Source organism: Chenopodium quinoa, unplaced genomic scaffold (genome assembly GCF_001683475.1).
Source record: "Chenopodium quinoa cultivar QQ74 unplaced genomic scaffold, ASM168347v1, whole genome shotgun sequence".
NCBI classification, from domain to species: domain Eukaryota; kingdom Viridiplantae; phylum Streptophyta; class Magnoliopsida; order Caryophyllales; family Amaranthaceae; genus Chenopodium; species Chenopodium quinoa.
The window spans coordinates 103,444-128,456 of record NW_018743850.1 but is presented as its reverse complement, the minus strand read 5'-3'; the positions used below and the strand labels follow the sequence as shown (position 1 = coordinate 128,456).

The following is a 25,013-nucleotide window of genomic DNA, read 5'->3' as shown; positions in this document are numbered from 1 at the left end:
TGTGAGACAAATACGCAGGAGAGAGTTTGAAGCCACGTGAGAATGAGCTGGAGCTGAATTAGAAGGGTGTAATAAGATTGAATTAGTCGTTACGCAAACTATATTTTATTTTCTTGATAGAAAATGCGGTTTCAAGTTCGCGCATCTAACCGAAATATTAGTCAACTATTAGGGGCTATTGGAATTAAAGAAGAGGTAATTTTGTGTCTAAATAGATCTACACTACTTGTGAACTAATAATATGCTATTCTAAACTAACCGAATATTCTTGGCATTATCGTGATTTGTCTTATAAAGCTCCGTAGTTGATAATTCTGACTACGTGTTGTTATACCTATTACCTAATATCCGGCAACTTATTATATTACAATTTTTATATAATTTGTTTTACGATATTTGAAAAAAGTCGGTTCATTATTATTTTGATTAATTTATGATTGGATTTCATTGATTTGTTTGTAAAAAACAGAAAAATAAGGTGATCTAACAAGAGGAGGGAATAAAGACTATCTCAACTACTTCGTATTATAATGAGGTGAGTTTATTTTTAAATTTTTTACCAAGTTTTTAAACTCATTTATATAATTGTTTGATGGTAGATGCTAGAACACCCCAGAAAGATAAATAATTAGGTGATTATTAATTTTCAATTTTGTAAAAAAAAAATACTCGTATATGTTAAATACTCCCTCCATGTATTTTTTCATAGTAATAACTACTCTGTAATTTTTTTTGTAATTTTATTAACACATAATTTAAAATATTAACTGTCAACTGCAAAATTTGAAGACGGCAAAAAAATTATACAAAGTATGAAGCAAACATTAAGAAGTGGACGGAGTATCAACAAATATTTTCTTCTTAAAAAAGTGTGATGTACTTGGGATAAGTGAGAATTGGCATCTCAGCTGTACTCTTCCCTGTCGTTGATGATAATTGAGCCAACTGTACAATGCTTAAACGTGTAGCTACATAGTTGGTAATCAAGTCAAGGTTCAAAAACATTATCCATCTGATAATTCAATAATACAACTTAAATGAATGTGCTTCCATCTCTCTCTGTCTTATCATTTGTTCGATACTCGATAGCTTGATTTTAGACTGACACATGTTATATTCTTCTTACACCATTTGGCTAACTATTTATTCTAGAAGGTGCCAAGCTCATATCACTCACTTATCTAAGTCCATTTTAGTGTTTTCCTGAATTCATCTTTTTATTTTTCATACGTAATTTGGTAGATGTTCACGTGAATTACGTCTCTCTTGATTTGACTGTATTTTTATTTTACTAAAATTTAAATCTAAATGTTCAATGTTTATAAGAATAAAGATTAATTAAAATTATGCAATAAATCTTGAGGATACAGTTATGTTAAGGGTTTGTTCATTTTGGTTTTTTTGTTTTATGTTTTTTTGAAAACTAAATCAAAAAACCCATACAACTAAATTATAGTGGTTTATAATTTTTTGTTATCAGTTTTTTAAATATTAAAATTTAAGAACTTTCTACTCCGTTTAGGGAAATCAAACAACCCCCAAGTTCCTGTCCACAAAAAAAAAAAAAAAAAAATTACCCAAGATGGTATGCTATGTACCCTATGTTTGTTATACATTGGGAGCTTAATTAGTACTCCGTAGTTTACTACGGAGTAAGAGATTGCCTTTTTTAAAATCACATTTTAGTCTCTTACGTATGTATGATTCTGTACTTCTCCGTGACTTTTTGTAGCATTTGGAATGAATTTTCTGCACTTTTAACTTGCTTAGGTTTAAACACACTACAGAAATATAAGTACTTGTTTAAAATTAAAAATTTATAAGGACTTTTTTTCTTTCACCTTTACACACAGTACTGATCACACTTTAGTGGATGAATTGGTTAGACAATAGACTCATATGGAATTATGGACTGCTGAAGGAAAAGGAGACACTTTAGTGGATAATTTGGTTAAAATGATGAGATCAGCAACTTTTCTATGAACAATTTAATTTTTTTAATTTTTTTATAAAAAAAAAAATTCTACTACTTTTATTAAGGACGAATAATATGTCATTGATAGAAAGTTGTCTGCCATTTGTAATGAAATTAATTCCGTAAACATCCCATCAACTTAAATAATAATGATAATAATAGTAATAAAATTTCCATTAATGTCCTATTAAAAAAAAAAATGAAAAACGTAATCATCTATTCATCTATAGACATAAAAAAAAAATCAAAATATTGTGACTAGACACTTGAGGCAACTCCATAGCCACAATCTTATCTTATTGACTTATTAGTACTCTTCAACGACTTTGCATCTTAATTTAATTTGTAGACTTTCATAATATGGTGTTTTTTTTGTAAGTTCGGGATCAAATCTTTGACATAAAATACTCAGTAATCCTTTGTATAATGTATAGTGCAAATCACGTCCCTATTAGAGGATTAGGATGGAAAATTCATTCTTATTGAACCACTGATTGAATCTAACATAACCCTTAAAAATTATACACTACTAAAATATTCCATATTTGGATTATGTTGTCAAACAAACCTATGGGGCTATGAATGGCCTATCTCTCTCTTTCATTTTTTTTTAGTAATTTCATTAAAGAGTGTAAATGGTGAAACAATATGCTCATTGTTTGTGTATTCTTCCAAAGAAATACAAAGTACTCCGTAATAGAGTAAACGAGTTTTGATATTAGGTCTTGGATACCCCTCTTCACTAAGCTGTTTGGTATCTACCCTATTTGTTATAGGGACCATTAGGCGTTACATTTCCAAACATTCAAAAATTTCGAATAATGTAAACCAACATGTAATTGCCATGATTTGTGTGGGTAACATAAAAGTTAAAAAACCGTTAGGGATGAAAGGAAGAGTATGAAGTTAGCAACCAATTAATTGATAAGTGCTTTCTGCATAGATCCAGAATGCCTCTTTCCCTACAATTAATTATATTGATTGTTAATATTGCCACTTCTGAACATGTAACCATTATGTTATAATTCCCTTGCTTTTCTTTCCGTAACATAATATCAGTAGTATTTTAACTAAAACCAGTACAGATGCTCAGAACTCTGAAGTAAGCAAGCAATAACTGATAAGTGCTGTTCTTATTTGGTTCCGAATGACTCCTTTCCCCACAATTATTTGGTTTGTAAGGTGTGGTACTTCATAAAATCTGATTACGTAGCTAATTATTGGTTGGGGGCGGGGAGATGACCTAGGTGTTATTGTTTTATAGCTAATTATTTAGCAAAACACTTAAATATACTGCATCATGCAATGTTAACTGCTTCAAGGTCCCTGGGGTCCGGCACTCCAGAGTCTGTTTGTTTCCGAGTCAGCCATCAGTTAGCTAGCATCCGATATTTTGTTAGCAAATACCTGATTTCATGGCTGATTTAAGTATTTAAGGTCTATACCACACCTTTATTTGACATGGTTAATTGATTATTATTATATATAGCTTATATTTTACTATCTAAATGATTTCTTTTTTTAAAGTTGCTGAGGTGCTACCAACCTACTACTGTGCTGTGCCTAGCAAATTTTGCGTCAGCATACTTGATCTCATGTTCCTATAGATCTATTCTTTATATAAGATTGTAGAATTCCAATTGATTTTTGAATTTGTTCTTGTTTGCAGTTTTTCTAGATTCTGCTTTATACTACTCTGTCATGCCTTCTAGTCTGCTGTCTGTTATCTTTTTTGTTTAGCAAATGAACCTAGGTTGCATTTGTTCTTAATAATGACATTGGCTATTTCAAATCTGTTCTTCTTGCAGTAAGATTCTTCACTAGTCTATTGTTTATGCGTCTTAAACTGGCTAATTAGTTTCAGCATGGAAGATGGACATTTCGAAAGAAACAATAATAATGTAGTACTATAATTTGACACTGGTAGATCTTTTGAGTTTTATAATAGTGGAGTACTTTATGATTTCATCTGTCAACCTAGAAAATTTTGCTGGGTTGCTGCAGCCTGCGGGATAGGTAGAGAGGTAGTAAACCAGTGGACCTTAATTTGGTAATAGTGTATCTACATAAATTAATACCAAGTTTCACCTGTATTTTAAATTCAAGTCATAATCAAGCATTTGACGGTGTATGAACCCAGAGTTTTACTGACATCAGGTTTATTTACAAGCTTTGGTGAAAATAGCAAATTCTTCTTAGGTTTTCCATTGTTCCTTCATCTTAGAAATAGCCTAATTGTAGTTCAAAAGAGGGTTTTTCTTGGGTAATAGAACCATAGAATCAACTGCATACCCCAGCCTAATTGATCTAGGTACTAAACTATTTCGCCACGAAGCTCCGTGATTTGGTACTGTCAATTTGTTTAGAAACATAGATGCCGCGTCTGTTTGATCTCATTAAAACTAATTTTTTTTTTTTTTTTTTTTTTGAATAAATCTAATTTGTTTGATCTTATTACTAATAATGAATTAAAAATTCATTGTTAAATGTTTAGTGCACCTATTTGTGATTTTACATTGGATGACAATCAAAGAGCTAAAACCCATACACTGCTGTAAAAGGAGACTGTTTATACTCTATCCCTCTACAAAGAAGTATGTAAGTTTCACTTCTGCATGAGGTATCAGAAGTTAATTCAGTGCAAGACTTCTAGAGAGATAGATGATTATGCATAACCATTAAGGATAATCTTACACAGAAATCATGCTCGGACATGACGAGCTTGGTACTGGTCTGACGACTATAATAGGACCATCTGAAAGGCAGCCTTAGCTCAGATGGTTAGCGCTCCTTTCCAGCCTGTCTTAGACTCTAAGCAGGTTGCAGACCTTGCAGTATCAACCAGGGGCGACACTGTGAGATGAGGGAGAGAAGTTGTGATGTTGTGCCTTTGATGGGCCTTGAGAGAAGGAAACTTAAAGGATTGCAACCAAAAGCCCAATATAGCACCCTAGTATTGAGCCCAAATTAGCTCTTCTATTCAAAAATCAGACTTGTACTACAGAACATAAACTATCAGGCGCAGTCCACAATAAACGGATGCCTTTTGAGTTGATAATCATTAGTCATTATTCCTATCGAGTAATTTATCATAAAAATATTAGTAATTTAGTGCACCATAACTCAATTAGCGTCAATAAAGCATGACATTATTTCAATGATAATCATAATAAAATCAAATCACAGTAGTAGGATTAGTAGCTTGGGCCACAACACCTTTAAATTGTAAAAGATCCTACATTATGTACATTTGTCTGGGATAAAGTAGTGCATTGTCCTTAAATTACGCAGCTTCACTTTGAATGGTGTTTCAATTTCTACCTGACTTGAGAGCTAAATTTTGGTACTCACTTATGCAGGTTATGTTGCAGAGACATCCAATTGAAATGACACTGAATTATGATTCGTGGTTGCAACTCATGTTTCAGCTAGCGCTGTTCAGAAGGACAGGTTAGAGCTGCGAATTAAATTAGTGTTTTGTTCGTAAATACTACGTATATATTTAACCTTTCTAGGACTATAATTATGCAACGCTATCCATCGATCAGGTTACTTGGCTAATATGTTAAAACTCTTAACACTCGATTATATGTTCAAAAAGTTAATTTCCACTCTTTTGTAAATGTGTAATGACACTCCAATGAAAATATCAATCAACTCAAGAATAAATATATCAATGATTAATTAAATAAATGTGGAGTACTCGTGTATACTTTGTATATATGATTGATTTGGTGATTGACATGTTAATCATTATACTACGTATTTCATATCTATATAGCTAGCTATGTTCATGCTTCGTATTAACTCTATTTTTTTTGGCAAAATTCATAAAGTTATGGGGTTCTTTTTGTGTTTTTATTTTCCCCTTTTTGAAAATTAATAGCATGTGTAAAATTACAAATACAGAGCAGCCAGTTAGCTCAGTGTCAGTAACTTAAGTCTCCTTGCTCATATTATTTCGTTTTAAAATCGTCCCATACTCGCAAATAACTGTACATATCTGCCCAAGTAATAATACTCCGCTACCCTTAAAATAACTACTGCATTACACTTACATCTAATGTAGACTTAAAGCTAGAGCAAATTCATATTACTACCTCCGTTGTATTACTAGCTCAAATTACACACCAATCCAATTGTTCAGATGCTCATATATTATGTACATATCCTCTTAAACCTTAGTACATCAACTAATACTAGTACTCAAAACTATAAAGCAAACTAACAAAAAATAAGGGATGAAAAATATACTACTTTATGCAGTAACAATGTAACACAAAAATGCAGCTAATAATTAAGAAGGAAGAGATTGGACCCAAGAAGAATTATCTAAATCAGGACGAAAATACCCAAAAGTCTTAAGCACCTGATTATCAGCAAAATTCAATGCTTTATTCATCCCTTTTAAACAAGATTCCCAACTATACATCTCATTATGTTTCCCACTGCATGGCTCACACCCTGTAAAATGTGTTATAAATGGTCTCTTCATCAATTTCACCCCTTTTTCTTTCTCCATGCTATACTCCCACTGCACACGATAGTCTTCCCCTGCTTTCTCCGCGTGTTTCCTCCTTAACCTGCGCTCTTTCGCCTCAACCTTGCTATAATACGCCGTAATGTTGTCCAAATTATCTACAATTTCCACCCAATACCCTTCAAAATAATACTTTTCTTCCAAATATATTTTATCTTTCCATTTTTGCCCTTCTTTCACCATTAGATAAGCTATCCCTGTTTGATCATCTGATTCCGGGTATAACTTATCAGTAAACACTGACTTCATGATTGCCCCCCATTTCTCGTAGTCTGGGCTTATTGGGCCAAATCTGGCCCATTTCTCTATCAAATCCATGGACCATTGACAGTTTCTGATTAGAAAAACACCAGCATTGAGCCCAGTCCAGCTCTTCTTCTCAAACACTAATTTGGGCCAACCATGGATCACTAAATTATGGGCCTGGTACTTTTCGAGTGGGAGAGTGAAGTCCATGTCAGTAATGGCTGCGTCTGAGTCAACCCACCAGATCCATTCGGCTTCCGGGTGGGCCAACATTGCGGCCTTTATAACCGGATACTTGGCCCAAAATGTGAACATTCTTGGATCCAATAACACGTTGTTGTAGAATATATCGTAGCCGTGAATCCGACAGTAGTCCACTTTATTCTTGAAGAATCTCAGCAGGTAATGGTCCCCAACTGGGTTTTTACACGGGCCGGGTTGAGACCCGGTTATCATGACAACCCGGTTTTGACCCGTGAATTCTGGGTTCCGGTTTAGCCACTGTTTTCGCTTTTCGTCCCAATTTTGAACTTGGGTTTGGAGAGTGTAGGATAATTCCGGGTCGTCGTAGAATGTTGTCGGGTCGGGTCGGGTTTCGGTGGGTTGAGATGGGGAAGAGAAGGTGGAGGGTGAGGAAGAAGAAAGAGGGGCTGTGAAGCACCAGAGAGACCACAGAAGAAGGAAAGCAACAAGTGAGCCACCTAAAAACATTACGACGTCGGAGAAATACGACGTCGTTTTTTGGCGGAAGACGGAGATTTTGGATTTAAGTGGCGTTTCATATGGTGTTTCTGGGTTTACCATAGTTGTGTGTGTGTGTGTTTGAAAAAAAGAGAGAGAATTTAGGAAAGAGAAAGAGAGATTAGGAGTGAGGCAAAGGAAAGAATGGGGGTTTGCCTTTTCTCTTAAAAGGAGTGGAGTAGTAAATTGAGGAACGAGGAAAACTGCATTAACAGAGGAAATTAAAGTTTGGTCCCACTAAAGTTATACTCGTAGACGTCACCTATGCTAAATATGAACCCAGGCTACACCCGTCGTCCTAAAATTATAGGAGATTCTATTCCAAAATCATAATCGTAGTTGTAGTTGTAGTTGTAGTGGTCCTATGAAATTTACATTTGTTGAATGTTGATAACTGATGAGTGATCGACTGATGAGTCTTGACTCTTGAGTGAAGAGTGAGAGAGGTTGGTTAAGTCGGTTGTGGTACATGCTGGAAAATAAAGTAGAAACTGGTAAAATGAGGACACGTGGAAATGAATGTTAGAATTTCACTGTGCTTTTATTTGGTGCTTTGGTAACCGACACAGTCCATGCCAAATTTTTGGGACAAATAAGTCGCTTTTCACGATAAATTGCCTGTTAGAAAGGGGATAGCCTGTGAAACAATTTTGGCTTTTTTTACAAGTCTTATTGTGGAAAGATTATAAAGACCCTACCTGATCTTGCTACTAATAGCGAGTGTAGGAATGAAGTGTCAGTTAAGTTGAGATCCATTCTCAACTTCTTATGTGTAGATCTCATACATATGGTAAACTCAATGCACACCGTAATTTACATAAATATATATTCATTGTCACATCCGCAACTTGAACTAGTAAGTAGTTATCATTTGTTTTGTGTGTGAGTTTGTTGCAATATTAGTGTACGCATCACATATGTTGATGTATGATGTGCACACATTTGAATGATTAATTAGTCTCCATAAATTATAATGTAAACTTGAGTGCATGCTGCATGGTCTTAAAATTTAATATTCTTAGTAATTGAGGCCATATATGAATTTATTTCTTATACATAAGATAGGTGCGCTTGATTCAAACTAAATATGGAACAAACAAAGAAAAAAAATGAGAATTGAGATTGTACATTTTTTATTTATTTCTAAGGTAATTTATCTTTGTGACAAATGATTAATGATTAACGATTAACTGTACTATATTATTTAAGGACGGATTAGAAGATGGATGAAGCGTTATTAAACTTGTACGGGTTGGCTATGTAGTGAATCAAGCCAGTTAATGGTTTCAACGTGTCTGAGCGCCATAGTATGTTGGTTGCTTTCATAAATCAATGAATGAGATACGGCAGAACAGGCTAGTGGAAGCAGGGGAACTTCAATAATAATAATAATAATATTGGTGCCAGTAATGTAAAGCAAGCAAGTTAATTCCTTAACAAAAGAGGGAACTTGTTCACATGGAGAGAGTGGTGAGGTGGGCAATGCGGTAGGCCGAGTTACTACTACTTGATACTTCAATGTACTGCATAGTGTGCATACAATAGTAGTGGTTACAAACTTACAATACCATCATTGCCTAATTATTTCTTCTCATCAGAATGAATCATGGGCCTGCCTTTCCTACCCAGATGCCCAGAGTTGTGGGACTGCTCATTAATGTAATGAGATCTGGCCCAATTCTATAGTCCATTATAATTATATACCACTAATCATCACGTCCAAATTAACCGACAGAATTATCTTCATAAACTTGCTCTTCATATGTGAGCTCATACTTGCATCCCTCTAAACATCCTTAAAGAGTTATAGGTCAACTACCAAAAATACCAAAAGCTTAGTCTTAGTACATTATAAGGTATTTCAGTACTATCAAGGAACTCCTAGTTGATCTCGGAAATCAATAAAATAGTGTAGTCACTTGGTTGTATTTTAGAAAATGATAGTGGGTGGGTGAAATAAACAATCAGTAATATTTTCGACCTTTGGGATCAATTTATCATATCAACCTCTAATAGCTCATTATGAATTTCTACATCTCAATAATTTATCTATGAATTCCTCCTCAGATATATTTTTTTTCGCAGTAATAAAAATATTGTATGGTCTAGGGCTTGAGGGGATGTTTATGACTCAATGAAAAAACAAGGTTTCATCCCAAAATCAATTAATCATAGACATTAGCTCAATAACATTATAGGAGTATAAATATCAGTACACCATACTGTGATTCTCATATATGAAATATATTGAATCATGTAATCATCCAAATGATCTCAATGAAAGTGTATAAATTTTCTTTTATTTATTTTTTTTACTTCCAAAGTTCCAAGTACTTTGACAGAGTAAACATAAGGAAATTGCTAAAAGGTGCAAGGGGCAAGTTTTTTCTGTCCTGCTCACTGTCTCAGCTGCTGTATGACATTATGAGCTTCTGCTCTTCTGCATTTTTTCACCAGTATCTCAACCCATTTCCATACTTTAAACCAAGTTATTAGCCTTACTGCTATGTAAATACAACATAGCTTCTTTACTGCCAACTCAGAATTCCATAGCCCAGTAAATAATTGATACAATGATACAATTACTCGTCTTCAGTAAATAATTTTCTCTAGACATTGATAAATGCTCAACTGCACAAGTACATAACCCTTAAATGAGTTTCTATTTCAAATCAATTTGACAAAGGTAGGAGTAAGAGTAACTCATTAAGTTTATACTTCGTACATTAGAGCACATCGATTTTACTTTTCCTATTCAAAGTGGGATTTATTGATCTATATCGGAAACTCACGTCAGATGTGGGTTCCAACTGTCAGACTAGGCTTAATATAGAAAATTTGTTCCTTTTTTTTTTAAGTGTTTATAATTATATTAGACCATTTTCATTGGTGAGACTCAACTTTGAGTATTAAAATATAAAATGAGTTGTTTTTTACCTCTTCAATGGTTATACCCAACCCACTTCTCTATTTCCCAATTGTGAGACTCTCTAAAATATACTAATATCACTTTTAATTTATGACCCATTAATTCCATATTGTAAGTTTTTCAAAAAAAAAATAAAACTTATATAAATTACAAAATATATTATAATATTAATAAAGGGGTCACACTTTTTGTCAAATGAGACTCAAAGTTGAGTATCTAAACTTAGCAACTTTCTTTTAGAATTGCTAAGTTTAGATACCAACTTATTGGTATCCTTTGCAAAAAATAGTCTCTCTTTCCTAAAAAAAACTCTTTCAAGTCTCACCATTGGAGATGGTTTTACAATGTATGGGATAGATTTAGCATGAGTACATGAAAAGAAATGAAGAATTGAGTTGCATAGCGTATATATTTGCTTGACAACATGAAGATTATGAACACATAAACATAAATAAGATCAAAAGAGATTTGAAAATGTATGATCTACATGAAATTTTTTGCAAACTCTAACAAGCACATTAACAAATTTTTTGCCCTTAGTACAACATTCAAAGTGGAACACTTTAATCTGTGTCACCTATTCAATAGCTACAGAAAGGTTGATGCATTGAACATCATATGCCTTAATCCACTAATTACAATTGAGAATGAAGAATGTTTACAGATAATGATACTGACCTAGATTTTTCCTGAAACTTTGCCTAACAACCTTCCATGTCTCTCCACTGGAGATATACCAACCCTGCACGATAATGACTGTACGCCCCAGCAACAACTAGTACATGAAACAATTGATGGCTATGTCCTGCAAGGTCGAATTTCCCAGGCATCCATCGCTCAGGAATTCTGGTCGCATAAACCAGGGCTCCGAGGAAGTAAAACAATCCCATCAAAAGCTCATACCCAGTACTGTAAAGTGCTGCAGGCTGTTGCCAATATATGATATTTTTGTGCAGAATCGGCAGTAAGCCAGACAGTCCCATCCCAGAAAATAGAATAGCTCGTATTGTTCGGAACTCTGGATTCTGAAAGGCTGGGAGGAGAGAAAGCAGAACTGTCGCGATTGCCAAAACAGTGATGAAGCCCATGTAAAGGTTGCGAAAGAAGGGGTAGCACATGAAGGAGTAGTAGACCAGAGGGTAGAAGGATGTTGATATTAGGGATGCGATCCCAGCATAGTCCACCCTGAGCATGATGTATGCTAAGCGTTCTGAGTGGCAGGTTAAGAGGTGACAAACGCTGCTAGCTAGCAAACAGAACATGGCTCCTCCTAAGTAGGCGTAGAATGGCCAACGAGTTATTGGTTGCCTTATTAAGGGTATTACATTTGCCAACTCATCTGTCATGCTATGCTGCAGCAACAGAACACACTAATTACAGGATGCTTGATTACAGGAGAGATGTCTAGAAAAAATTATCTTGGCAATCAACATAAATTCCTTTTAATATACCTATGAATGAAAAGACTAATAAGAAACATGTGTCATGTGTTTTCCTAAATACAATTAACATTTATAAAATTAGAAACAGGTTCATTGCATTTAAACCCTCCTTTTTCTGCTACTTAAAGCCTTTCAATGAATAACCAACACAAACTATCTGGTATTACTCCTACAGAGAAAATTCATCATCATAAAGGGTTAAAAATCAGGAACCTACCAGAACCTTTACATCCGTGTGGTTTCCACTTAAAACGCGCTCTGGCAAACATTTTGAGAGGAGCTCTATTATGTGCCAACCAGACAATGTCTGAAGCATATCCATTGATGGCAGCGATGTTTTCAGCTCTTTGCGAAGCTTATGGAGATCAGACATGTCAGGCAATGAAGGCAGGCATGTCAATAAATCAGCATGCATTTTGTGCAGATCTGCTCTTCTGATTACATCAGGAAGATGTTGAATAGAATGGAGATCCACAACCTCAGGAACCTTCTTGGCAGTGTATATTGTCAAGCAAAGGAAAAAGAAGAATCCGATCAAATGCCTGCGTCATGATTATGGTACCAGTAACAGAAATTAGTCCATCAAAAATAGTCAAACGAGGCAAATCCAATGGACGAAGGGAGTAACGGAAAGCAGCACCCAAGTGTGCAAATGTGGTAATAATTACACCTAAATTTTCAACACCAACTAATTACTTCTAAAAATAACCCATCTTTAAAGTAGCAAGTACATAAATTTGTTGACATTTTGGTTATAGAATTAAACTACAGTAAAAGAAATTGAACACATTTTATGCAGCTTGGACCACCTGCCCACATTCGTTCCTACCCTAAAAGTGTCTGCAGAATGTCAGGACAATCCATTTTGCAAAAATAGAATCATTTACAATTGCATCATTTACTAGTTAGTTTCATATTAATGGGCCTTTCATATTAGTTATATAACCTTCACATTAATCCTTTGACAAAGGAAAAAATGATCTAATCGGGCAATTCCTCACCAGAAACAGAAATCCAAGATTTGCTTTTACAGTTATTAAGACTCACTAATTCAAGACTCGAGAGGTTCAGATGCACGCAACTTTACCCCGTGAACAAGATTTAAGACGAAGACTAATTCCGAAACCCACCAAGAAAACAATATTAAAATAGAAATAGCAAATCAAGATCGTGTTATATAATATTAATAAAATAATAAAAATAGATCAAACAGCTAAAAACAGACAAAAGTAAAGAAGAATAATTGAAACAAGAAGGTTGCAGGAATCTTACGTCCAGACATTAAGGGTCTCATTATGAAGAGTAAAGATGCTGAAAAAAGCCTGTTTTAATGGCCAATTAGCTCTGTAATGTCCCTTAATATACTCATTATCTCTCAAATAACCTGGTAATGAATGATATTCCACTAATTGATACTTGACTTTCTTCCATAATCTTTTCCCTTTCTCATTCCCATTCCCATTCCCTTGACCTTTCCGTTTCCCTTTCCCTTTCCTCTGTTTCATACATTGAACATTAATCTGATTATGATTACTCATTTCCCCTGATTTTCTCATAGAAAAAAAGAGGAAAAGAATGATTTAAAAAAAAACCCAGTTTGAATCAGAGGATTTGGAGTGAAACCCAGAAATTGAAATGGGATTTAAGAGAGAGAAAATCTGGGAAGAAATGCAGAGAATGAAGTAAGAGAAAGCAGAGGATTTAAGTTGATTGAGAGAGTTAGGTGATGAAAGAAACGGCGTAATTAAAGTTGTAAATCTGTATTTGAAAGCGCTATTAATAAAAAGAGAAGAAGATGAGAGAGAAAGTGAGTGAAGGGGGGAATCTGGGTTTACAAATGTTAGTTATACTCGTTACAGATGCGAAGATGCCTTCCAATAATATTGCCTCCCTTTTTTTATGAATTTTTATTAATTATAATATTTACGAGTAATGGCTTAGTAGTTCTACAAATGTTATTATTGACCGTGTCATTTTTTTTTTTATTTTTTTTTTTAAAAGTGTCAAAAAATATTTGTACTTTTCGAGACCTTTATTATCACAGGAAAATAAGCTCTAACTTGAAAAAGATGAAAATAACAAGAAAATGATTTATGATTTGTGGGATTTGGATTTTGTTGATTTTTGATTTGTACTATTAGTTCTACTAGCTTTTGTGTTTAATTCTTTGCCTGATTTAGTGACATAGTTGATATAATTTTAATTCAAACCTATATTAAAAAAATAAAATACAATAATTGAGATTGATTAAAAATAGAAATGCAACATATTTGGATTGAGCGATTTGTATAGGTGCTCGTGCTTTTAATTATGGTATTTAGTCATATCGTTATTATTTTTTTGCTTTTTGAACTATACTATCTATTAAGGAGTCTAATATTTTCATTCTCTGTATTATGTACCCCATAAAAGTCTAAACTTATTCAATTAGGGACTCTAGAGTCTCCAAACACCCCCCCCCCTAATTTAACAACAGAGGAAAAAGATTTATACCAAAAGGAGAAAAAAAAAAAAAAAAGGACCATGCACCTTTTTTCTTCTCTTTGTTTGGTGATTGAGTAAAAGGTCATGAGGCTCATTACTCGTGAAGTCGTGAGCATATAATTCCACCTCAAAGAGTGGGTCATCTTAACTAGTCTACATCAAACTAACCATAGTTGTGCTTCTATTTTACCAATTTCAAATTGGTTAGATAATTATTCATCCACATTTCTAGTTACTAGTATAACTGACCAAGTTATTAAACGACATTGCATTAGAATACGTAAGGTATATCTGTAAATGTATGATCAATTTTAAATGCTTGTTTCAATTTGTTTAGGATTGAAATTAAATTTTCATCTCACAAATTTTGCTCGTCAATTTGGCCATAAATATGGACCATGGTTTTGTTCGGAAGGTTGTTAGTTGATTCACTTGTTTTGCTTGACTACTTAGTAATCTTAATCACAGTTAATATTGGATCAATTAGCACTACTAGTTTATAAGAATGTTTAATAACTATAATAAATAATTGGCTTGACTTTTAATACAGTCTTTTAGTTGGAATGGAGTGTATTTGAAGGGTGACACATGTGAAGATAAATTATATATTGGTCCTAAGCATGTTTATTGGGACATTGTAAAGTAATTTCGACTAAAGACTTTATCATCATTCATCAATGTTATATCAAAATTAAATGCAAATTACACATGGTTGAGATGGTAACACCTCTACCTTCAAATATGAGTAGCCATAGTTAGTTCAATTCTTAATACTTGTGTATGATTGTCGAAATAAAAATTTTATCACTTTATAGGGGTTAATAAATTGATCACAAGATACTTCAAAATTTGTTGAATAAAGTTCATGAATATAATTTAGAGTGAATAACATATGTAACTCCGAAAATAATTGATAGAGAATAAATGGAAAACATAAGTGACTTTCATCATGCACATGATACAAGCTAAGTAAGCAACTCATTATGTAAGGGAGAAAATTGGCCTTGTATGCATTGAAGCTGCCAAATATTGTTGTAACATGATTTGATGTCAAATTATTTCGTCTCACTTGAGGCCGTCAAAGTGGTTGGAATATTTGGTTAAATGCATATTTGAAGCTTGTTCAGGTAGAAAATTCAATGAAGCTCAACATTGTGGAACCACTAAAGAATAGCTAGTTTAGGTATTTTCCTACTTGCTTGCTATTTTCTGATGTAATGGTTCGTTTCTTTGCCTAATTTTTGGAGAAATTTTGGGTTACCATTCATCACAGAAAATATTGTTTGTTATGATTATTGTTGGAGACTTGTTATGGGGTAAGATGTCGCCGGGGCTAGTACTAGAGTGGAGTCCGGATGGCGGTAGTCATGGTCGGGTCATGCTACATGGTGGTCATGTAACTCATGTAACATGACTCATGTTTGCTTGCATCATAGCTAGCAAAAATTAATATTGTTGGGTATGGCCCAAATTTATAAGCCCATTATTTTGGTGGAGTATTGTGCATATTCTAGAAGAGGCCTCCGAAATCTCTAGAATAATATCCTACTTGAGAGCATTATTGACATTGAAAGCTATTAGCTAGAATATAATACATGGTTCGGGAATTTTGTAGAACGTTATGGATACAAGAATGATGGAGGAATTTCAAGAATATTCCGGCCATTTCCTTCAAGCTCCATCTACACCTATAAATATAGGTCATGGGCATTCAATCATGATATATAACACAACACAAGAAATCATGTCATACACAAGCCTTCCTACATACTACACCTCCTTGTACCATTTACCTTCTTTACAAATCCACTATTCCTACTTTGTAATACTCCTTATAGAGTAATATAGAGAGAGTCATATCGTAATATAAAGGGATTTGTTAAACATCGCCCACAAATTACTACATAAAGCCCACAAAATTAATATGATTTGACAGTTTTGCCCCTTTGTCAATTTTCTCTGAAACCGAAAATTTCACTCACCGAAAAATGTGGAGTCGTACGGGGACGCCGGGGGAGGCCGGAGATCCGGGGGACGACGAATGTCATCGGAAAAGATGGCTGGCGTCCGGAGGAGCCGCCATCACCGTGGCACCGGCGCCTGGCCGGGACGCCGCCACCATGGCGGTGGCGCCTAGCCAGGACGCCTGTACCATGGTTGAGGCTTCCAGGCCAGGCGCCATAACCATGGTATTGGCGTCCCGGCTAAGCGCCACCACCATGGTGGCGGCGTCCCGGCCAGGCGCCGGTTCCAGGGTGGTGGTCCGGCCATTTTTTATTTATTTATTTTTTTTTTTTTTTTACATTTAACTTGCTTAAAATTCAAAATAAAAAATTTTCTCAGTTACCAAAAAAAAAAACAAAATATTAAAAAAAACAAGAAATATTTTTTTCTCAATTTCCAACTAAAAAAAAACAATACAGTATGAAATGTCCAACAAGATTAACATGTATCAAGATTATAGTCAAAACTCCAGCAGAGTATATATAAGTAATTATTAGATAAAATATTAATTAGTTGTAAGTTTGTAACATTTTAGATTGTTCTTTTAGCTTCCAACTTAAACATATTATCATTGCTGTTTTTAAATTTTGATATAACCGTTCGTGGATCCGCGCAACTTACCCATGCAACATATAGAATGCAGTAAGCAATACAGTATAAAAGATTAATGTTCTCATTAAAAGAGCAACGTACAAATAAGATTACAAATAAAGAATGTAAACATGAAAAACTAAAATGCAGCTAGGGTGTTCCATTCGTGGATCCGGTCATGATATAGCGCATCCCAACCCTCTACGCTCGTTGTGCGAATGTTGTACCACCGAGGTATAATCGGTGGCACTGGAAAATCGGATGACATGTCTAGTCGGATGAAATGTCTGTATGACGACCCAAGAAACGCAATAGCTAGCTCTCTGACCGGTGTGGTGACAGTCTCACGCGACCGCCAAGGGAGAACCGTGGTACAAGGATAATAAGCTTGACTATGCACTCCCAGGCCGAAATGCATGACTGCGCATTTGTAAATGTTTGCAACGGCAAACAGATCTAGGGGCGCGTCAAAATAATGATTTTGGCCGCAAGGTCCACCTCCCCACCGGATACGCCGCAGAGCGCCATCCAAGTCATCCTGGTACACATGACGATAAACATTTCGGTTAGAGGCAATTTCGCTGTACATCAACTGACGCACCAAACCGTAGTTGTCTTCGCCCATTTGAAAAACATCAGCCACGACCCGGAATCCGCAGTTACCATCTCCGACTACATCATTCCACCCTTCCAAGTACGACATGATGATCGCAGGTATCCTTTCCTTGTACGGAAACTGATCAACATCGTTTCTTCCTATTCACCATATAATTATAGACAGTTAAGAAGGCAGGAGTAACACTTTAAAACTATGTGCAATGTAAACAACCAAAACATACCAGTTCTCAGGGGCATATTCACAGACGATGAAGATTGACTACGACTAGATGACGATGTCCGACCACGAGCACGACCACGACCAAGACCACGGATATACTCAAACGCACTCCTGTTCCGCCGTTGTCGACCTCGAGGACGGTCAACTCCTTCGGGTTCCTCATAATCTAAGGTAGACGTGTGGAACATGTCATGAAGTACATGAGTAGCGTCACGAATAATAGAAGGATGGCTGGAGGACACTCGGTCGTACATCGAACGAAACTGCTCCAACTCCTCCTGTTCACGGTCGGCCGTTTGAGTGTCTGCATGCTCACCAATAACAAGCGTCCTCCAGAATGAATGGACCTGATCAACATGTAACGACGCCCTTTCTTCTGTATAACGCGGTGAATGGTGCATGCGCAAGGTAATCCATGAGTTACTGAAATAGCACACCCACACCGAGCATACACTTCGTCAGCCAAGTCCCTCATCCTATTCAGCTCAGTGAGAATCAACCCCAAGCAGTAGTGCGACACACGACTATGGAGAATCTTAAATATAAAATGGCTATACATCGTACCATGTCGTCGTCTAGAGTCCTCTAGAGAGTTCCTGATGTCGTTCTTCTGAGTTTCAATTGACTTGTTAAGTCTATCGAACAGTGTATCCAAAGCAGCGGTCGATGAATCAATCCAGTCCTTGGTAGCTCTATGAGCGCTCTCAACTCTACATGTTGTAGTGTTCCCAAAATGAAGTACCTGGTTTGTCCAATATTTGACAAACTTTTCCCTGTGAGGGACCCATTGCTGCATCACATAGTCCACCAGTGCCGGACACCACTGGTACGAATCCCTGAAGTTAGCCAATGCTCGCTCATACGCTTCCTCTGTGGTAGCCTGTAGGATCTTCCGCCACTTACCATTCACCAATCTCTCTGCCATTTCCAAATTCTTGTTGAAAAGGTTGTAGGCTTTCACTTTCACGCAGTTGTTGATGTGCCATGTGCACAATAAGTGGTTCGATTCTGGAAACAGCTCTGCTATGGGGGCAAAGAGACCTCCCTCACAGTCGCTGACGATGGCTGCTGGATGAACATTAGGCCCGATGTAGTTTCTCAGCTTCTCCAACACCCAATAATAACTTGGAGCCGTCTCATCCTTGATGATTGCATGACCAATCAGAAAGTTCTGGTTCGTTGGAGTCATCCCCATGATCTCAACCAGTGGGAACTTGTACTTGTTTGTCTTGTACGTTGAGTCGATCAAAATCACAAATGGCCAAGACTTGATCATATCAGCACAATCAGGATGCACAAGGAAAAGATGAGTCACCTCCGCTGTATCTTCATCAGAATCAAACCAGAACAGGTAACCACGTGATTGTGCCTGGTGTAGCAGCTGCTGTATAGGGTTCCTTCCCTCTGACCGTTCAAACCTGAGTTGTTGTCTGACGTTGTAGATGTGTCTTCGGTTTGGATGGTCTTCTGGAAATTTCTCTAACACAGATGCTAATATTTTAGCAGGCTTGACTTGAGCATCACTCATTTCTTTCACAACTAGTTTCGCAGCAGGACTTAAGCCGCTCAGCTGTCGATGACCCTCTTCATATACTATCATCTCATGGTTGTGATACCCCCATTTAGAGTAACCAATCACTTCCCAACCGTCACGACTCCGTAGTTGTCGAACCTTTACTCTGAACTCACACCCACAACCTTTCCGCTTTGTATCAAACCGAGTGGTTGTACGAAAACCTCTTTCTTCTCTTTTGCGATAACGGTCACATCTCAAAATGCGATCCATTCTACCATCCCGTTGAGATTTATGAGTTACTACTACCAAGCAAAATCCAGCTGCAATTGCAACCTGTTTTGCCCAATCAATCGCCTGTTGAGCTTCTTCGAATGGACCATCATGTCCAAATATCCCACTGTAATCATTTCCGTCTCCACCATATTCCTGCATCAATTATATATTACAATAAATACATTTAACAGATAATACATTTAATTTCTATATTTACACAGAATTAACACAAAAAAAAAAAAACATAATTATATATAATCAAACTTAATTTTTATAAAAACCCAATTCGAATTTTCAAACTAAATTTAAAAATATACCATTTCGAATTTTCAAACTTAATTTTAAAAAAACCTATTTCGAATTTTCAAAATTAATTTAAAAAAAACCCATTTCGAATTTTTTTAAAAAATCATTTTCGATTTTTTTTTTCAAAAAAAAAATAAATAAAAAACAACAACAAAATCAAAAAAGAAAAAAAAAAATTAATTTATAAGGGTGGCGTCTGCCAGGGCTGCCACAGCCACTGGACTGGCGCCTGGCAGGGCCGCCTCAGCCAGTAGAGTGGCGCCTGGCCAGGACGCCAGTCTGGTGGTCTGGGCGTCTGGGCTGGACGCCACTCTGGTGGTTCTGGCGTCTGGCTTGGACGTCCAGGCTACGGTTTGGGCGTCCATCCTAGGCGCCGGAGCCACTCCGACGGTAAACCGTGAATTTTAACGGTGACTTACCTCGTTTTCCGTCGACGACGACGTACCTCCGGCGTCCCCCGCATCTCCGGCCTGCCCTCCGGTCTCCCCCGGCGAGCCAGTACGGCTCCACATTTTTTAAACCGAGATTATTTCAATTTTAGAAAATGGGCATAATGGTCACACCAAATCATATTTGTGGGCTTTATATGGTAATTTGCGGGCGATGTTTAGCGTTTCACAATATAAACCCTTAAAGGGATACTTGTACTATCCTATTTTCAAATAGTGGAATAAAAGTGATCGTTGTTACATAAAATCGTGTATTCATTTATATTAATTATCTTGCCAATTATCAATTCAAATTATACTTTTCAATCAAACACATCTTCACTTCCGCTGTCCACTCACCAACCCTAACAAATTTCATCATGAAATTGGGGAATCAAGATTGAGGGAGTATGAGACTATGAGTGACCAAATATTATAAATGAATCACAAATATTCATACAAATACCAACCAATATACCAACTACATACTATGCCATATTTTAACCCTGTACCAAAACTTCCCATAAAATGTTACAAACTCTCATACTTAAATACTTCACATAATTAGGCCCAAAATTTAATATCAATGCAACAATTCAGCCTAAAAGTTTCCAACAAAATCATTTTTGGTGAGTATAGCCAATTAGGTAGAAAAAAATATATTAATGTATTAATTAATTTGTAACAATAGGATTAAATCATTGGTGATTTTATAGCAAAACTCTAAGATTTACTGTGAACCTACAAGCTAAGTTTATCATTGGAAAAAGAAAAAAAAATAACATTATCCTAATATTCTTGCATTGAAGGAAGACGTTACACATACAATTGTTACAATTGTTATAGCCAAAAGTTTGTGACTTAAAAATCTAAGTGGCAACCCACACAACATATTATATCAACACATTTGGGTTGCTCTAAATGATGATGTTATATACCTTACAACTATTTTTGGCGGACAATACTCAATTTTAGTCAAATTATATTTCGTATAAGAAATTAATTTGATTCACGACACGAAGGTATAAAAATCTGAAACTCCCTAACAATCACTAAACCCTTCTCCTATTCTCCTTTATTTATTTAATGTCAAACAAGCGCCACACCTTCCTCTCCCTACCAGTTCACTGCTATTTTACCTTAGTACTTACGCTGACATCATGTATAACGTATCTTCTCATTAATCGTCTTTAATCCGTTCCTATCCAATAATCAATTTTATTTGGAAATAAAAGATATCATTTCAATAAACCAAATCGTAACGGACCGGGATTAACCAATGTCCTAACTCTAGTAAATAAATAAAAGGTTTTTTCATTATTTGATCCAATCCATCTCCTCTCAAGTCAATATATAATACACTCACTCACTCACTCATTCATCTCTCTTTAATTAGTCTAATACAGTAATTACCTGTCATTAAAACAAATTAAATAAAATGGGGAATTGCCAAGCAACCCAAGTCACGGCGGCCGTGGTGGTTCAACATCCAAGAAAAGACGGCAAGGTTGATAAAATGTACTTGCCGGTCCAGGCTAATGAAGTCATGAGATCAAACCCTGGCCACTACGTCGCACTTGTCGTAGAGTCACCTAATGTCAGTGGTAACGTTGTTGTGAAACAACTTAAACTTCTTAAGCCTACTGACATGTTGCACATTGGTCACGTCTATCGTCTCATCACCTTTGAAGGTTTTTAATTTATTCAAAGCTACTTTGTATATCATATCATATCATATCAAATCGTTCAAATCCCTTAATTTTAGTTTTATTATATTAAATTGTACGAGTATTATATTTTATTGTTTTTAATTTGTAGACGTTATCAAAGAGTTTACAACGAAGAAATCTGTGAAACTAGGGAAATTGCTCAAGGAAAGTGGTGTTTTGCCTGCTGACAAGGGATCTAGTAATAAACTCGATCAAACCCAGGTAATTATTTTTTATTTAATTCAATAAATTCATGGTTAATAATTAATTATGATTAGTGAATAATTTATGTTGATTTACATTTTTACATGCTGGTCCACATTGAATAATTTTTTGAACAGAATCATAGTCGAGAGAATAACTGATTTATACCTTTATGAAAAAGCATGTTAACCATGATTTTGTCTGCATACCTTGATATTTGTGAAATCATTGGATGTTTAGGGATTCTAGGGACCAATCTAAATTGTTTATTGCTCTTGGCCAGTGTTCTTCATTTCATTACATGTCAGGGTTTTAAAATAATATTTATATCGAGTTATATATATTACGGAGTAATATGAAATACTATCGAGTTATATATATTACGAAGTAATATGAAATACTCTGTAGGACCATAGGTCGTCATATTTAACTTTAATTGTACTCATTGTATTCCAAAATGAATAATTGACAAATACTTAATGTACATGATCCATATCGTAGCTTTAAACCATAAAAAAAATTTCACGAAGGCCATGTGAGCAGTGTGACGGGTTATAGTTAGACAAAAATCAAATTTAATTGACTCTTAATTATATATTCCTATTGTTTTGAGCAATAGCAATTTGCAAGGTCCTATTATGCATAGGTGAAGGTAGCACATAGTGTTGAAAGAAAGCGATTACATATCTATGTTTAATGAAATTACGGGCTAAGTAAAATTTTGGTGTTTCTTGTGACAACTATTTTCGAATGAGCTTGCCAAATTCACCTAATCGCCGAACAGTTAAGCAACTAATTAGTAGAGGCAAAAGTCGATCTGTTATGTGTGTCGTCTTGCTCACTCTCTTTACTTAGCCAAAGGTAGATGTGGTATAGACGAAACTTGTTAAGCAATTAGATTTTTCAATTGGCAATCTCTCAACGATATTTCTGCTCCTTGAGCAACAGAATGCTTCCTACAATCTAGTATTTAATTGTAATATCTGTTCTTCAATCTCAAACGTTCTGTTTTAAACTTTAACTTGGTTATCAATAGAACATGTTAAGCTGATTGAAAAGCATATAGATTTTCCATCATGTCATGCAATTTCCCTTAAAATGTGCCCAAATGTAACACAGTACATAGTCTAGTGGTGATCACCTCTATCTATATGCTTTGCAGACAGAGAAAGATGGTAACGAGGCTGGGAGCAGCAGCAGCAGCAGCAGCAGTAGCAGCAGCAGGAGGAGCGGTAGCAGCAGGCGAGGAGGTAGGCATCATGGTGGCGGGGGGCATTGGAAGCCTGCATTGCAGACCATCTCTGAAGTCTGAAGTTGAGAATTAATCACCCTTTTCTTCTCTGCTTGACAACTACACATTTAATTACAATCAGTTTGGCTTTATATTTGAACTACAGTCTACAGGACTAAAGTAATTGGGTGTTCCAGTTATTTTGTACTTGTATCATGCAAGTAGTATACTAGTTGTATACTATATTAATATTAAACCTGTTAGTTGTTCTGTATCTTGGAAGATATACTATGTGGTATGTGCTACTTTTGCTGGCCAAAATCAAGATGTCTTATGCTGCTATGCTATTGTTTTCTTCAATTATTTGTCTTAGGAAATTTGTCAGGGTGAGGGTAAGGGATAGCTCAAGTGGTTAAAGTTTCCTTCCCGATCATCGATTCTCATCCCCGCCCTTGAAGCTCTCTAAATACCAAAAAATAAAAAAGGGAATTCGTCAGGGTGCGTGATGATTTCAATTGGATTTAGCTTGTGGAGTTTATATATAGAAAAAAATGGATTAGGCTAAGCTTTTGTATAAAATCCTGTGCCCAACCCGTAAAATAATGTTGGGTTTTTTGGGCTTTTCAATCTGGAATTCGATTTTGAACTAAAAATATGTGTTTAGGCTTGTCTAAACTCGTATTTTTTCTAAACCAAGTTGGATTAGGCTAATGGGTTGGGCCTTTGATGATCACCTCTAGATTTAAAACATTTGAATATATGATATGAGTAAGAAAATTAACCTTTTGATTATGTTGTTGAGTGCTAGGCCAGTAAGAAAAACCTTTTGCTTATGTTATTGAGTCCTAGGCCACCTAGGTGGTTAAAATGTTAGACATTTATGCATAAATTGAACACACATAAAGGATAAACTAATATGAAACCTTATTTATATGTTACTCCATACCTCCTAACAACAAAATACGAACTTACAAAGTATTGTAAGGAGTATCAATCAAGGGTTTCAAGGCCTTTGTTAACAACTGAAATTTATTTATAATTCCGCGAAAGCTTTAACTCTTACTTTGTAGTCCGTATAATATTTGAGCTTGCCAAAATAATTTTCCAATTGAAATTGCGTTTGTCAATGTTCTGGCAAGAGTGGTAACAAGCGCAAAGGCGTTGCGTACTGATTACTGAAGCTTTCTAAGCCAGGACCCAGCTTTGTAGTTTTAGGTAGTCGATTAATTTAGACGACCAGCACTTGTTTACGGAATTAAAGATAACTGGAGTAAAGAAAGAGAAAAACAACACTGAAAATGATACTCCCGTACATTGTTTTTGTTACGTATGATCTACGATTTTATCCAAAAATAGGTAGAGACACCACCTAAATTATCCTAGTCAAAATGGTATTTATTTTCCCTCTCCTCTCATCTTGTATAAAAACTAGAATAGACCCGGTCTACAATAAATTATTGTAAACCCTACCTTCTAGTATACCATACGAATGTGATTTTATCATACGAAAATGTTGTGATTATATCATCTTGAAACTGTTAAGTAAATATATCGCT

General features: G+C 35.5%; 3 protein-coding genes across 4 annotated transcripts; 1 reads left to right on the top strand and 2 right to left on the bottom strand.

Moving 5' to 3' along the window:
* Positions 1 to 345: 345 nt before the first annotated feature.
* Positions 346 to 23,992, top strand: LOC110685752. Of its 2 annotated transcripts, XM_021862272.1 has the most exons (4): positions 346 to 535; positions 5,335 to 5,425; positions 22,132 to 22,244; positions 23,389 to 23,992. In XM_021862272.1, the coding sequence occupies exons 2-4, from the start codon at positions 5,338 to 5,340 to the stop codon at positions 23,536 to 23,538; spliced, it is 351 nt and encodes a 116-aa protein (XP_021717964.1). In that variant the 5' UTR covers positions 346 to 535; positions 5,335 to 5,337; the 3' UTR covers positions 23,539 to 23,992. The 2 variants fall into 2 exon arrangements, with proteins under 2 accessions (XP_021717964.1, XP_021717963.1); XM_021862271.1 differs by lacking the exons at positions 346 to 535; positions 5,335 to 5,425 and adding an exon at positions 21,718 to 22,004.
* Positions 6,054 to 8,108, bottom strand: LOC110685750 (putative glycosyltransferase 7). The gene has a single exon (XM_021862269.1). The coding sequence runs from the start codon at positions 7,563 to 7,565 to the stop codon at positions 6,273 to 6,275; it is 1,293 nt and encodes a 430-aa protein (XP_021717961.1). The 5' UTR covers positions 7,566 to 8,108; the 3' UTR covers positions 6,054 to 6,272.
* LOC110685751 (heptahelical transmembrane protein 4-like) lies at positions 10,899 to 14,063 on the bottom strand. The gene is made up of 3 exons (XM_021862270.1): positions 13,146 to 14,063; positions 12,091 to 12,415; positions 10,899 to 11,783 (listed from the first exon to the last, which is right to left on the bottom strand). The coding sequence occupies exons 1-3, from the start codon at positions 13,427 to 13,429 to the stop codon at positions 11,133 to 11,135; spliced, it is 1,260 nt and encodes a 419-aa protein (XP_021717962.1). The 5' UTR covers positions 13,430 to 14,063; the 3' UTR covers positions 10,899 to 11,132.
* Positions 23,993 to 25,013: the final 1,021 nt, after the last annotated feature.